The sequence below is a fragment of the Coenobita brevimanus genome, chromosome 57 (genome assembly GCF_032717465.1).
Source record: "Coenobita brevimanus isolate Jiangsu-jjx chromosome 57, ASM3271746v2, whole genome shotgun sequence".
Lineage (NCBI taxonomy): Eukaryota > Metazoa > Arthropoda > Malacostraca > Decapoda > Coenobitidae > Coenobita > Coenobita brevimanus.
The window spans coordinates 11,471,119-11,487,160 of NC_137010.1; the positions used below are offsets into that span (position 1 = coordinate 11,471,119).

General features: G+C 40.8%; 1 protein-coding gene across 1 annotated transcript in view; it reads left to right on the forward strand.

The window, feature by feature from the left end:
- LOC145401885 (kinesin-like protein KIF7) overlaps positions 1–16,042 on the forward strand; it is a 291,971-nt gene that overhangs the window by 65,676 nt on the left and 210,253 nt on the right. The window contains exons 4-6 of the mRNA XM_080273993.1: positions 248–370; positions 9,269–9,446; positions 15,164–15,378. Coding sequence (XP_080130119.1) covers positions 248–370; positions 9,269–9,446; positions 15,164–15,378 — 516 coding nt within the window. The remainder of the gene's footprint in view (positions 1–247; positions 371–9,268; positions 9,447–15,163; positions 15,379–16,042) is intronic.

Genomic DNA, 16,042 nt, shown 5'->3' on the forward strand with positions numbered 1-16,042 from the left:
ATATGTCAACAAGTGGGTTGTTGGAGGGTTAGTGCCCCTCCCCATAAAACAACTAACTCAAAGGCAAATGGCCACCCCTTACGGGATTATGGTGTCTGGCTGTAGATGGATAGATAAATAAGTATGCTTTATGATCTGTTTAAATAGTTTAGCATATTAATTGGGTTGCTAAAACCTTGAAGTATGTAATAGGATGGTATTTATGATAAGCTTTGTATAAAATTCATGTTTATGTGTCATTACTCAGGAGTGCAGCGGTCGTGAGTATCGCATCCATGTGAGCTACCTGGTGGTGCAGCGGGAGGCGGTGTTTGATCTACTCTCCTCATCTAACACTTACATGCAACTCAATGTTTTAGAGGATAATATGGTTTGTTGTTTTTACATTCTTTTGCAAACCCTGTGTTTCTGTATATACATGTACACTTGGCAAGATTTATGACTGGACCACCTGCTTGCGGGATTTGGCTAACGTGGCAACAGAGCGCTCCCGTGTGTGTGTGTGTGTGTATGTTCTTACCTAATTGTATCTTTACAGGAATGAGTCAATCTCGTACTGTCCTGTGTCTTAAACCATATTTATCGTACATATCCTTAAATTTGTGAATTGTTTTGGTACACACTGTTTCATTCGGTGGTGCATTCCATTGATCAGTTGCTCTATTTGGGAAACTAAATTTCCTCATGTCTTTATCACCTCTTTTTTTATGCAATTTTTTGCAGTGTCCTCTTGCTGATGCTTACCCATACATTAAGTAATCATTTATGTCTATTTTCTCCTTCCCTGATATGCATTTATATAGCATAATCATGTCACCTCTTTTCCTTCTCTCCTGTAGTGTTGGTAGATTCAGTTTATTTAGTCTTTCTTCGTAGCTTAGATCCCTTAAACTTGGTACCGTACCCATTTTGAGATGACTCCAGACTACTGATGTATACTTCAGGGTTGGTCTGATGAATGATGTTATTATCTTTCTTAGCATGTCTTCATTTATGTACATAAACGGTATTCTCACATTAGCAAGCAGTGTATACATGTTCCGTACCTTCTCACTGATGTGATCAGCCGGAGATAGTCTGTTATTGACAATCACCCCTAGGTCCTTCTCTCTTTCTGATGTGTGTAGAGTTTTATTTCCTAATGTATAATCCCAGTTCTTTTTCCACTTTTACCAAACGTAATTACTTGACACTTGTCCACATTGAATTCCATTTGCCATGTATTACTCCATTCATGAAGTTTAATTCTTCTTGTAGCTCTTCACAAGAGTCTGTGTTAGTAATTCTCCTTTGTATTTTTGCATCATCTGCAAATATATTTAGATAGCTTTCATTTCCAGTGTTACTGTCTATATCATTTATATATACTAAAAATATGATTGGTGCCAGCACTGAGCCCTGTGGTACTCCACTAGTCACTTCTTTCCATGATGAGTAATTTCCCCTTAGTACTGTTCTCATTTTTCTTTTCATGAGAAAATCTTGCATCCAACAAAACAGTTTGCCTCGAACTCCTCCTTGATGGTACAGTTTCCATAAAAGTCTTTGGTGTGGTACTGTGTCAAATGCTTTCTTGAAATCTAAATAGATACAGTACTGTCCACCCATCCTTCTCTTTCCTGTAATGTGTCTGTTACTCTGTCATAGTAGCTCAACAGATTAGTAACACATGATTTTCCTTTTCTGAAACCAAACTGCCTTTCTGTTATCATACTGTGTTCTAGGTGATTTACCCAAGTTTTTTTTTATAAGCATTTCTAATACCTCGCTTACAACACTGTTTAGTGATACTGGTCGGTAGTTAAGTGGATTTTGTCTATTCCCATTCTTGAATAAGGGAACAATGTTTGCTTTCTTCCAAATATCAGGTAGTTTACCTTGACTTAAGGATTTCTTGAAAATTAAAAATAATGGTTTACTTAACTCCCTTGCACATTCACGTTGCACCCAACATGAAATTTCATCAGGACCATTTGCTTTTCCTTTGTCTAATATACTTGGCTCCTCCTGTATTTCTTTTTCTGATGTTTGTATATCTGGTAGTATGTGTGGGCATGCATAGTCCACATAATCCCTCTCAAAATTTTTTTTCTCTGTAAAAACTGATTGGAAATTCTTGTTTAGTGCTTCACAAATATCCTTCTCTTGTGTATAGGTGATTCCATCGTCCGTAATGGATTGTATTTTATCTTTTACTTTGGTTTTGCTTCTGATGTAGCTGTAAAATAGCTTTGGTTGATCATTACTTTTATTTATGATATCCTCCTCAAACTGTTTTTAGGCTTCCCTCCTTATTCTTGTATAATCGTTTCTTGCCTGTTTGTAATTATTATATACCCTTTCACTATTGTGTCTTCTGTATCTATTCCACAACAAATCTCTTTTTCTTTTGATTTTTTACATTCTGTATTGAACCATTTCTTTATTTTCTTTTCTGCTTCTTTGTGCTATGGGATGTACTTCTGGACTCCAAATTTCATAAAGTTCACAGAATTTTTCTTATATAACATTTAAATCTTGTCCTCTAAGCTCCTTTTCCCAAGCAATTTCTAAGAAGTACAGGTAGTGGTAGGTGGTGGCGACCATCATCCACTCACTTGATGTAGTGCTGCCTACTTCTTCCTTAGCCTTTATCATTCTTTTTCTGGGCCTGCCCTCCTCTCTTCCTATTTCTCCCATCTTTCCTGTCACTACTTAATGCTTTTCTTTCCGTTACAGGTGGCTTTACATTGAGTGACAAGCCAAATGGTTTCCTGCAAGCCAAGAAACCATTTACACACTGGGTGGTAACCATATAACCAAACCATACGTGCTCCCTACGTGTCAAGTGGGTTGGTGGAGGGTTAGTGCCCCTCCCTGTAAAACAAATAACTCAGAGTCAAATGGCCACCCCGTACGGGATTGTGGCATCTGGCAATAGATAGATAGATAGACCCCCTGGGGGTAGGGGGGGTTTTCAAGAATATTCCCCCAGTATCCCTGCTTGTTGTAAAAGGTGGCTAAAAGGGTTGGCGGAGGGTTAGTGCCCTTCCCCGGAAAACAACTAACCTAAAAAAACAAGCAAGAAGCCTTGGACAAGGACTGACCAAACGATGACGACTCAGGACCGGACAAAGGATTTGGTAATGCCTACATGGAATGTAAGAGGAGCAAATGATGAGGTGAAAGAGAGAGAGATTGTCCAGGTGCTTGAGGGTGCGAAAGTGGATGTATGTGGAATAACTGAAACAAAATGGAGAGGAGAAAGTGTGAGAGAATGGGAGTATGGATGGAGTATATGTGCAGGAGTAGGTGAGAATGAGAGGGCAAAGGAAGGAGTATGTATAGTTGTGAGTAAAAGATGGAAGAAGAGCATAAGACAGTATGGATCAGTTGGGTCAAGGATTGTGTGGGTAAAGTTGAAAGTTGGAATACAAATGTGGGCAAGTGTGTGTGTGTATGCGCCAATGCAAGATCATGCTAGCAGAGTGAGAGAAGAGTTCTGGACAAATGTGGAAGTGTGCATGGAAAAGTTTGGAAGGAATGAGAGAGTGTTTCTGATCGGTGATATGAATGGTAAAGTATGGAATGTGAAGGTGAATGGAATAGTTCGTGAGTTGGGTGTGCTTCTGAGATAGATGAGAATGGCAGTGCATTAGTGGACCTTTGTGCTGGGAGGGGGTTGGTGATAGCCAATACCCTCTTCAGGCATAAAATGATCCACAGGTATACATGGCGAGTGATGAGAAAGGTGGGTGGTGAACTGAATGAAAGGAAGGCAATGATTGATTATGTGTGTGTGGATGAAAGGATGTGAAGATGTGTAATGGATGCAGGAGCTTATAGAGGTTGGGGGAGTGGACTTTCTGACCACTACTTGGTGGTGGCCAGAATTAGGATCCAAGTAAGATGGAGGAATAGAAGAAGGGAAAGACGAGAGGAAGGAGTAGTTGCAAGGAGAGTGGAAAGGTTACAAGAGGATGAGAAAAAGGCAGAGTATAAGAGAGAAGTGGAGGAACGATTGGGCAAATATGAATTGAAGCAGATGGGGGACGTGGAAGGTGTGTGCAGGATATTTACAGAAGAAATATGTGCAGCATGTGATGTGGTGTGTGGGGTGAAGAGAAGACGGAGGGGGGTGCAGTGAACAGCGTGGTGGACTGAAGAGGTGAGACAGGCTGTGGCACAAAAGAAGAAAGCATACAATGAATGGATGAGAAATAGGGGCGTGGAAGAAGTTGAGAGGCGGAAGAGAGAGTTATATGTAGAAAGAAAGAGAGGTGAAAAGATTAGTAAGAGAGAGTAAGAAGAGAGTGGATGAGGAATTTGGAAGGAATTTGAGTGTAAAGTGGAGGGACTAAGAAAATGCTCTGGAAAGAGGTGAAGAGAGTAAGTTAGGGTGGAAGTGAGGTTAGCAGGGGAGTGAAAGATAAAAATGGTAGATTACTAGTGGAGAAGGGAGAAAAAGTGAGCAGATGGAGAGAACACTTTAAGGAATTGTTAAACATACAGGATGGAAGTAATGAGAGTATAAGTGGCTGGGGAATGGCTGGGAGAAGGAGGGAGATGAGAAGACAGGAAGAAATCAGTAGGATAGAAGTTGTGGAAGCAATGAAGAAAGTTAAATTGGGGAAAGCCCCAGGAATTGATGGAGTGTGTGGTGAAATGCTGAAGCATAGGGGAGAGATAGTAGTAGAATGGATGTGGAAGATGTGCAGATTGGCATGGGAGGAAGGTAGAGTACCGGAGGATTGGAAGTCAGGTATAATTATTCCCTTGTACAAAGGAAAAGGGAAAAAAGAAGTGTGTGGTAATCGTAGGGGCATTTGTCTTTTTAGTATAATAGGAAAAGTGTATGGTAGGATACTTATTGACAGAGTTAGAGAAAGGACAGAGGAATTAGTTGGAGGAGAACAGGGAGGCTTTAGGAAGGGAAGAGGTTGTGTAGATCAGATATTCATTCTTAGATCTTTTGTGGAAAAGTTTCTGGAGAAGGGAAAGAAGGTGTATGTGGCTCTCATGGATTTGGAGAAAGCATATGACAGGGTGGATAGACAAAGATTGTGGAAAGTATTAAGAATATATGGAGTAGATGGGAAGTTGTTGAATGCTGTGAAGAGTATGTATGATGGTGCTACCTGCATGTGGATGGTGAACTGAGTGAATTTTTCCCTTTGGAGATTGGGTTGAAACAGGGATGTGTCATGTCTCCATGGTTGTTCAATCTGTACATGGATGGGGTAATTAAAGAGGTACAAGGTAGAGTAATGGATGTTGGAGTGGCCCTGGTGAGAGAGGATAGTGTTTGGAAACTCCCTGTACTGTTGTTTGCGGATGATACTGTGTTGTTGAGTGAAGACGAAGGGGAGCTGCAAGGCTTGGTGGATGAGTTTGGGAGAGTGTGTAAGAAACGGAATCTAAAGGTGAATGTAGGGAAGAGTAAAGTGATGGTCTTTGAGAGAGGCGAAGTCAGTGAATGTACAGCGAGGTTGGATGATGAGGAATTGGAAAATGTGAGTACGTTTAAGTACTTGGGTAGTGTGATGAGTAAGGATGGAGGTTTGGAGGGTGAAGTTCTTGAAAAGGTACAGCACGGAAGAAAGGTTGCTGGTTCTTTGAAAGCAGTGATAAGAAACAGGGAAGTGAGCATGAAAGTGAAAAAGTTACATGACAGTATTGTGATACCAACTCTAACGTATGGAAGTGAAGCTTGGACGTTGTTGGAAGGACACAAGTCAAGAGTGAGAGCAGTGGAATTGAGTTATTTAAGAGGAGCCTCTGGAGCCACATGGAGAGACAGGCTGACGAATGAGGATATAAAGGAGCATTGTGGTGTGGATGTGGATGTGATAGGAAGCGTTATGAGGAACACACTGAGGTGGTTTGGCCATGTGGAGAGGATGGAGGGTGAAAGACTGACGAAGAGAGTGTATGTGAGTGAGGTGGAGGGGGGAAGAGGGAGGGGGAGGCCGAGGATGAGATGGAGAGATGGGGTGGAGAGGTATATTAGAGTGGGGGGTGTGAGTTGGGAGCAGGGCAGTGAAATGGTGGGGGACAGGGCGACGTGGAGGCGATTTGTTTGTGGCCACCCCAAACGGGATTGAGGCATCTGGCAATAGATAGATAGATAGACTTCTTTAGGTCATGATACTTTCCCTTTTTATAGTTTAGGCTCTTTTTGTAACTTTCATTGCTGTTATCTATGTCATATACAATCCTGAAATTGCAATTTAGTACTGCATGGTCGCTTTTGCCGAATGGAGGGTGATGTATTAAATTGTCAATATCATTTTCTTGCCTAATAAATATGAGATCTAGCATTGAAGGCACATCGAGTCCTCTTTTTCTGGTGCTTTCCCTTACATGTTGCGTTAGGAAAAACTCTTGCACAAGATCCAGGAGCTTTGGGTCCCAACAGCTTTCTTGGTTTATTATATCTAGAGTATTCCAATTTATATTTGTATTAAAATCTCCAGTTAGTATAATTCTTTTCAACTTCTCTTCCATTTTATGTAGTAATGTTCTTAAACTCTGAATTGTACTCTCCGTCAGGTCCTCATATTCGTCTCTTTCCCATGTGCTTGATCTGGGTGGCATGTACAAATTGGCTACAATTACTTTCCCTTCAGATGTATTTATCTCTACTGCAATCAGTTCTACTTGTGAGGGTATATCTAATTCAATTTCTTTGACTTTTAGATTTTTCTTAGTTAATATTATAATTCCTTCTCCCTTTTTTAAGTTCCTATCTCTTCTCCATATATTATATTCCTCCAAGTTTAGGATGCCATTCGGTATCTTGGTGTTAATTTTGTTTCAGTTAGGCATATTATATGTGGTTCATTTTCTCTGACATAATCATTCATCTTTAATAATTTAGATACCATTTCATCCACATTTGAGTACATCAACTTAATCATCTTGTTTATATACTTATCATGATTTCGTTCTGCTACCTTCCTCCTTTTTATTCCCTCCTGTTTATGTACCACTTTCGTACCTTCAATCTAATTACTTTGTAAAAACATGTATTCTTCTCCTTTGATCTTCCCTCATTTTTTTTTTTTGCTTCCTTCCTCTTCTCTTTCAGTAATTCCAGTTCCTCTTGCGTTAGGCATCTTTTTTATCCATACATTTTTGAACTCTTTTTTCCATAAGATTCTTTGCATTTTTTAGTATCTCCTCCACAGTGTTTACACTCTGGAAGGTTACCTTTAGGGGCCTTGACTTGCTTTTCTCATACTTCCCTAACCTTTTGTGTTCCTTTATGTCTTTACTACAGATTTCCTCCGATACTTCTTTCAATATACCCATTACATTTGCCATCTCCTTTTTGTCTCTTGAGATCTTGTTTTTTACTTCTTCCTCTTCTATACCAGTGATTACTATATATTTGTTAATATCTACTGAATCTCAGACTAACTTAGGATTGTTTAGGATAATTCTTTTCACTTCCTTTTTTAATGCTTTTTTCTTCCACCTTTGCTTCTAAGTCTTGCTTTACTTCACCATTTCAGCATAAGTGGTTTCTACATCATTTTTGTAGCTTTGCACAGCTTCATTCACCTGTGTTATCTTCTCCTCAGTATCACTGCTCTGATCTGTCAGCCTGCCTACTTGCCTAATTGTATTATTTTTGAACTCTTCCATAATACTCTCATGGTTGACTACTGTACTTGCAATTTCACTAATTTTCCTCCTAAGTGTACCCACTTCAACTGTTATCTCATTTATGGTTGTGTCTTTCTTGTCGACTTCCTTTCCTAATTTTTCTATTTCTTCCTTTTGCAAGTGCATCTGTTTCTTAATTTCATCAATCTCATTTTGAGAAGCCGTCTCTAACCTGTGTACTCAGTCAACCAGTTTGTTGTGAGTCTCCATTTCAACCAGTTCTTGGTAGAAATCATCATCCTGCTTTCTACCTTTATCCCTTTTCTTTTCCAAATTTGCTTTAGTAAAGTACGTGGTCGTTTTGCAGTACTAAAAGTGCATATAGTACTTACATTCCTTGGGGCAGATTGTAGACTAAACAACGATCAGCTGATTGTGCGCATTCTTGCGCTGCTTGTTTACTTTTCTGTTTGACCAAGTCTTATTTAAAACTTCTTTTTTTTTAATATTAGAACACCATTTAGTCTAACCTTGTACAGAGCTTAACTCATATAAAGATACTTATTTAGGTAATGCCGCTGGCCAAGTTGGCAAGTTATAGAGCGGTGTCCTGTGCGTCTACTCTCTCTCGGTGCCTCAGTGTGTGTGTGTGTGTACCACTACCTGCCTGACATTTTTTCGAATCGCAAAGCTTCATCCTCCGAATTATATTATGTGGTAATTGTATTATGCTATAATATTGGCAAATAAATATTATGTGACTGGGATAATTGGCTGTGCACTATGCTATTTACAATCTGAGTTATATAAAATAATTCTCTTGCCCTGTAGCTTGAAACGCGATACAGGTTGAGTTATGGTTCGGAAACAGAGGGCAAGTTCACTCAGTCCCGTACACCACGCCAGTCTTCACATCAGCGTAAATGCATTTCCTTTTCTTTTTTTTATGTATCTTACCTGTGATGTTTTCTTATTACTGTACAGTACATCAGTTCATGTTTGTTTCATTTATCATCATAAAATTAAGAGGTAGAGTAGAGAGAAAGAGTGGGAAAAGTGCTTACCTTGGGATGATGTCGACCAATTTGCCTATAGTTCATATATTTAATTGTTTCAATTTTGTGAATTTTGATTTTGCTAGGGTTTTTGTCGACCATATTCTCGCAAAATTGGAGGAACGACTGTACATCTCACTACTTTATTCTGGCTGAGCTAAGCAATCCATAATCGATTTTCCTTATCTCCCTACAAGTACTTAAGACCACGCAATTGAGATTTTTTCCCTTCATTCTTTCCTTTTTCTTTTGTCTTCGAGTGGCACTACACTGAGTGACAGGCCAAATAGTTTCATTTACACCAGGAAACCATTCACTATGCTGGGTGGTAACCATATAACCAGATTATGGTGCCAGGTGGTTTAGTGGGTAATTAAGGCACTCCAGTTGGATTGAGCCAGTGCAGGTTTTTATCCAAGGGATGGTTGGGGTTTATTGCTTAGGTAATGCCACTCAGGAATGAGTGAGGCTGGTCACTCTCATCTTAAATGTCAGGACCATCTTGCCTAGCCCTGGGCTCCTATGCCCTTTATAGGGCAACACAAGATTAGATGATGATGATGATGATGAATAAAAATGATAATTATAATTGTACCATTGATGTTGATACTGATTTATTTCAGGGTAATGTTGTGATCCCTGGGTTGAATCTGATTGATTGCAGCAATATAACTGAGGTGTTCAACTGCCTGGAGGCTGGATTAGTGCACCGACACACGGCCTCCCTCCATTCTCATGACCCCGCTGCCTCGCACCATGCACTCTTCTCTCTCACACTAGAGCACCAGTGGACAGACCAGGGTGTGTGGCCACACAGTATAATTATGTATGAATCTTTGGACTGTATTTTAGATGCCACAGGAAATGATGCACCTCCTTCTCCATGATTCATTTTTCATATTACACCTTAGCATTCTTTTATGTCATTGTGAACATATATTTCATTATAAGAGGAAGTGGAGGAGCGATTGGGTAAATATGGATTGGAGCAGAAAGTGGATGTGGAAGGTGTGTGCAAGATATTCACTGAAGAAATCTGTGCAGTTTGTGAGGTGGTGTGTGTGGTGAAGAGAGGATGAAAGGGGGTGCAGGGAACAGCATGGTGGAATGAAGAGGTGAGAGCAGCTGTGGCACAAAAGAAAAAGCATATAATGAGTGGATGAGAAACAGGAGCATGGAAGAAGTTGAGAGACAGAAGAGAGTTATATGTAGAGAGGAAGAGAGAGGTGAAAATATTAGTAAGAGATAGTAAGAAGAGACAAGATGAGAGATTTGGAAGGAATTTGAGTGTAAAGTGGAGGGAATGTAAGAAAATGTTCTGGAAAGAGGTAAAGAGAGTTAGACAGGGTGCCAAAGAAGTTTGTCGGGGAGTGAAAGATAAAAATGGTAGATTACTATTGGAGAAGGGAGAAAAAGTGAGTAGATGGAGAGAACATTTTAAGGAATTGTTGAACACAGAGAATGAAAGTAATGTGAGTATAAGTGACTGGGGAATGGCTGGGAGATGGAGGGATGTGAGAAGAGAGGATGAAATCACTAGGATGGAAGTTGTGAAAGCAATGAAGAAAGTTAAAATGGGGAAAGCCCCAGGAATTGATGGAGTGTGTGGTGAAATGCTGAAGCATGGGGGGAGAGATAGTAGTAGAATGGATGTGGAAGATGTGAAGATTGGCCTGGGAGGAAGGTAAAGTCCAAGAGGATTGGTAGTCAGGTATAATTATTCTCCTGTACAAAGGAAAAGGGGAAAGAGAGGTATGTGGTAATCACAGGGGCATTTGTCTTCTTAGTGTAATAGGAAAAATATATGGTCGGATATTTATTGACAGAGTTAGGGAAATAACAGAGGAATTAGTTGCAGAGGAACAGGGAGGATTTAGGAGGGGTAGTGGTATTGTAGATCAGATATTCATTTTTAGATCTTTAGTGGAAAAGTTTCTAGAGAAGGGAAAGAAGTTGGATGCGGCTTTCATGGATTTGGAGACAGCATATGACAGGGTGGATAGACAAGGATTGTGGAAAGTATTAAGAATATGTGGAGTAGATTGGAAGTTGCTGAATGCCACGGAGAGTATGTATGAGGGTGCTAAGGCTGCAGTGCATGTGGATAGTGATCTGAGTGAATTTTTCTATTTGAAGGCTGGACTGAAACAGGAATGTCATGTCTCCATGGTTGTTCAGTCTGTATATGGATGGGGTTATAAAAGAGATACAAGGTAGGGCAGTGGTTGTTAGAGTGGCCCTAATGAGAGAGGGCAGTGTTTGGAAACTCCCTGTACTGTTGTTTGCAAATGATACTGTGTTGTTAAGTGAAGATGAAGGGGAGCTGCAAGGCTTGGTGGATGAGTTTGGGTGAGTGTGTAAGAAATGGAATCTAAAGGTGAATGTCGGGAAGAGTAAAGTTATGGTCTTCAGGCGAAGTGAAGTCACTGAATGTACAGTGAGGTTGGATGAGGAGGAAATGGATTTTTTTTTTTTTTTTTTTTTTTTTTTTTATAAATAACAAAACGGAGGAAGGAAAAACAAATGGGTAAAAAAAAAGGTAATCCATACACCAGATTACTGGTGTCCTCTGTTCATAAAATATCTGTAACAATTAGACTTGAACAGTTGTGGGTTGAAATTTGGAGGAAAACAACTCTGGGGAAGCGAGTTCCAGAGAGATGCAGTTCGGGGAATGAAAGAATTCTGATAGGCAGAAGTTCTGCAATATGGTTAAGTGACATTCCAGTCATGAGCGCTACCAGATGCCCGTGTAGCACGAGGGAAGGCATAGAGAGGTGGCACCATGGACGCAACTTCGTCTGAGCATTTGCCAAAAAAATATCTGTAAAATAATGCAAGGGAGGCAACATTCCTTCTTACTTGCAGGGAAGGTAGTTTATATATAATGGCAGGGTTGTTAATGATTCTAACAGCTTTATTCTGAATTTTGTCTAGTTGTCTTAATGCAACCTCTCCACAACCATTCCACAAGGGTGAGCAATATTCAAGCTGAGAGCGCACATGACTCTTATAAATTATAGCTAACTGCTCATCGGCGAAGAAGTTACGGACTCTGTACAATAATCCAAGTTTCTTTGAGGTGGTTTTAGCAAGCGATCTGACATGAGAGGTCCAGCTGAGGGCACTGTTAAGTGAGACACCAAGAATTTCAATACTTTTGGAGATGGGAATATTAGTAGCACTGAAGGTAATGTACGAATCTGGCAATATCTGTCTATTAGTAAACTGTATATATTTAGTTTTACTAGCATTAAAAGAGACAAGGTTGTTTTGTCCCCATTCACTGATTGTAGATAGATCTTGATTTATGGAGATGGCTGTACTGAGTTGAGAGGTAGAGATATTTGACTTTGTAAATGGATGTCTGAGTGTGAATGAACTATGTAGTGTTGAATCATCTGCATATGAGTGAATGGAATTGTGAGTGACAGATAAGAGATCATTAATATGAACCTGAAATAGGGTTGGCGCCAGAACTGATCCCTGCGGCACGCCGGCGTTAATTGAGTGGAAATTCGAATATACATCATCTACTTTTACTCTTATTTTCCTGTCACTAAGATAAGAAGAAATCAAAGGAACAAAAGACGTTAGTCCATAGCAAGGGAGTTTGGACAGCAGGGAACGGTGCCATACTCTGTCGAAAGCCTTAGAGATATCAAGAGCTACTGCATGAGTTTCTCCAAAAAGATCAGTTGATTGATGGATGGTATGAGTTAAGAGATTGAGTATGTCAATGGTGGATCTTTCGTGGCAAAAACCGTATTGTCTATCACTAATTAAGTTGTACATTTAAGTACTTGGGTAGTGTGTTGAGTAAGGATGGAGGTTTGGAGGGTGAAGTGCTTGAAAGGGTACGAGAAGGAAGAAAGATTGCTGGTTCCTTGACTGCAGTGATAAGAAACAGGGAAGTGAGAATAGAAGTGATAAAGTGACTACATGACAGTATTGTGATACCAACTTCAAGGTATGGAAGTGAAGCTTGGAGCTTGTTGGAGGGCTTGTTGGAGGGACAGAAGTCAAGAGTGAGAGCAGTGGAAATGAGTTACTTGAGAGGAGCATGTGGGGTCACATGGAGAGCCAGTGACAAATGAGGAAGTGAAGGAGCATTATGGTGTGAATGTCAGTGTGATAGGAAGTATTAGGAGAAACACATTGAGGTAGTTTGGCCATGTGGAGAGAATGGAGAGTGAGAGACTGACAAGGAGAGTGTATGTGAGTGAGGTAGAGGGAAAGAGAGGGAGGGGGAGGCCAAGGATGAGATGGAGGGATGGAGTGGAGAGGTATATGAGAGTGGGGGGTGTGAGCTGGGAGCAGGGCAGTGAAATGGTGGGGGACAGGGCTACATGGAGGTGATTTGTTTGTGGCCACCCCTTACAGGATTAAGACGTCTGGGAATAGAGAGAGAGATTTTGCATCAGTAACATACAAGAAGATACTAATGTGTAATCATCATCATCATCCGGACCTCCTTTCCCACCCTCATTCATTAACAAAGCAACTCCTCCCTTGCATTATTTTACAGATATTTTATTGGCAAATGCTCAGACGAAGTTGCGTCCATGGGGCCACCTCTCTATGCCTTCCCTCGTGCTACGCGGGCATCTGGTAGCGCTCATGACTGGAATGTCACTCAACCATATTGCAGAACTTCTGCCTATCAGAATTCTTTCATTCCCCGAACTGCATCTCTCTGGAACTCGCTTCCCCAGAGTTGTTTTCCTCCAAATTTTAACCCACAACTGTTCAAGTCTAATTGTTACAGATATTTTATGAACAGAGGACACCAGTAATCTGGTGTATGGATTATTTTTTTTTACCCATTTGTTTTTCCTTCCTCCATTCTGTTATTTAAAAAAAAAAAAAAAAAAAAAAAAGTATGCCAGAATGACCGAAAAATACTGCCAAAGTTAGGAGGAGTAGTGCACATAGATTTTTTTTATTTTTTATTTAATGCTTTTCTTGCATGGTTTTCTTGGTGTTTTGCATTAATTTGCATATTCCTATGTGTGTTTTGATGTTTAAATATACTTGAATGACTGGAGAACACAACCAAAATAAGAAGTACTGTACAAATAGGTACAGATAGGAGGTTGAGTATAGGTAGGGTATGGGTATAGTAGGGTGATATTGGTCATTATCCAGACATTAGTTGTCGTTTTCGTCGTTTCGTTTTCGTTTTTAAAGGCTCCAACATGCTTGCATGTGTCGGCCTTGGTCACCTAATGGCGGCTCTCCACGCTGCACGATCCATTGCAGCCTCCCTGTTCAGTCCCTTAACCCTAAGGTCACACTTAATGACCTCGTCCCATGTCTTTCTTGGTCTACCCCTCATGACCCCACCCCCAATATTAACACTTCTCACCTTCCTCACCCAATTATCATCCCCCATCCTCTCCACATGTCCAAACCACCTCAATCTACCTCTCATCATCACAACACCAATACACTCCAGTCCCATCCTACCTCTCAACTCTTCCATTGTAAACCCAGCCCCTCCAGGCCTTGGACGCAGGGACGCACTGCACATCCACCTAATCATTGTCACTTCTGTACGTCTGAGCCGGCGAATGTCTTCCTCCTTCACTGCCCAGGTCTCACTGCCATACAGCATCACACTCCTAACACACGCTGCATACAAAGAGCCCTTAGCACGTAGGGAGAGCCCCCTCAATGTCAGGAGAGGCAAGAGCTCCCTGAACTTCTTCCAACCACTTCTCACCCTAGCCACAGAGCTAGCTCCAGCCCCACCTCCAGCACACAACATGTCTCCTAAATAACAAAACTCCTCCACACACTCAAGAGATTCACCAGCAAGTTCAATCCTTTCACGGACGATCTCCACCTGCTTGCCCCGGCACGCCGTACACATAAAATCAGCATTATCTCGCAGTCTACCTCTGATACCACTACATCTCCTATGCACCCATTTATCACACACACCGCACAAGATGGAATTACTTCCCACGCCCTTGTGGCAAACATTTCTTTGAGACTATTACGCTGGATAATTGAGGGGTTACTTTATAACCCATGCATGGTGTAGGAATTCAGGATTAGGATACCATTCATCCATCCATCATCTAATCCAGTGTTGCCCCATTAGGTGCGTAGGAACCGGGGCTTGGCAAGTTGGTCCTGACGTTTAAGATGAGAGCGACCAGCCTCACAACCCCCCATGGATATAAACCTGCACAGGCTCAATCTGATAGTAGCGCCTTAATTGCCCACTAAACCACCAGGCGCCATAATTTGGTTATGTGGTTACCACTCAGCGTAGTAAATGCTTTCCTGATGTACAGGAAACCATTTGCCTTGTCACTTAGTTTAGAGTCACCTGTAGACAGAAGGAAGAGGAAAGAATGAAGGAAAGAAAGAGAAGAGAAAGGATGGAAAGAAGGAAGGGAGGAAAAGGTAGACACCTGAGAGCAGCACTACATTGAGTGAGTGGATAATGAGTGTCCCCACCAACTACCTCCATTGGTGATTCTAATTAAAAATACTCTCTATTCCAGATGGTAAGCTAAGGTACCTGTACTCTCGCATGAATTTTGTGGATCTGGGTGGATCAGAGGGACTCATGCAGGGTGACCTCTGTTTACCTGGCCAGGACTCGTTCTTCCTCAATTCAGACCTTAAGACTCTCAGTAATGTAATTCACTGCCTTGCCGACCAAAGCTACACTGGCCCCATACCCTACCGCGAGTCAAGGCTCACTCATATACTGAAGGTGAGTAAGGAATGGTGTGAGTAGAAGGGAAGATTGGAAGTACTGTATTTCCACCACATTATGTGCACCCATGATTTGGCAAGGGATATTTAAGGAGAAAATTGCTTAGTTTGAGTCACTCATTAGTGTATTCATAATTGACATCCACCATTTTGTGAAGTAAAAATAATTTGCATTAAATTATTAAAAGTGGAAATGCACAAATCTGCAAATTTTACACTGCTGCCTTGCATTCACTAGTAAGCGATCAGGTGATTTTTGTTTACAATCTAATGATGCAGTAAGTATGATGCAGTCACCCATGCTCCACATATGTGCATATCTTGCTCACGGAATGCTTTGTTTGCTGTTTCTTTATGATGTATTTATGATAATTCACACTCATCTAAGACTGCATTGTTAAAATCTTTATTACTGTTAATAACTAGTAAGGCCATCAAGTGATTTTCTTTTGACAGTCAGTGGCCTTAGTACCTGTCACCTCAACCCATAGGCCTACCCTAAACCATGACCTTTATTGTATAATGTACAGGGTGATTTTTGAAGCAAAATTTTTTTTTTTTATATAAAAATGTGCATTAAATGGCAGGAAATATGGTATACTGTATTTGGAAATGCGATAACTGACAACACCATCCTTTGATCGTAGTAATTGATGGAATGG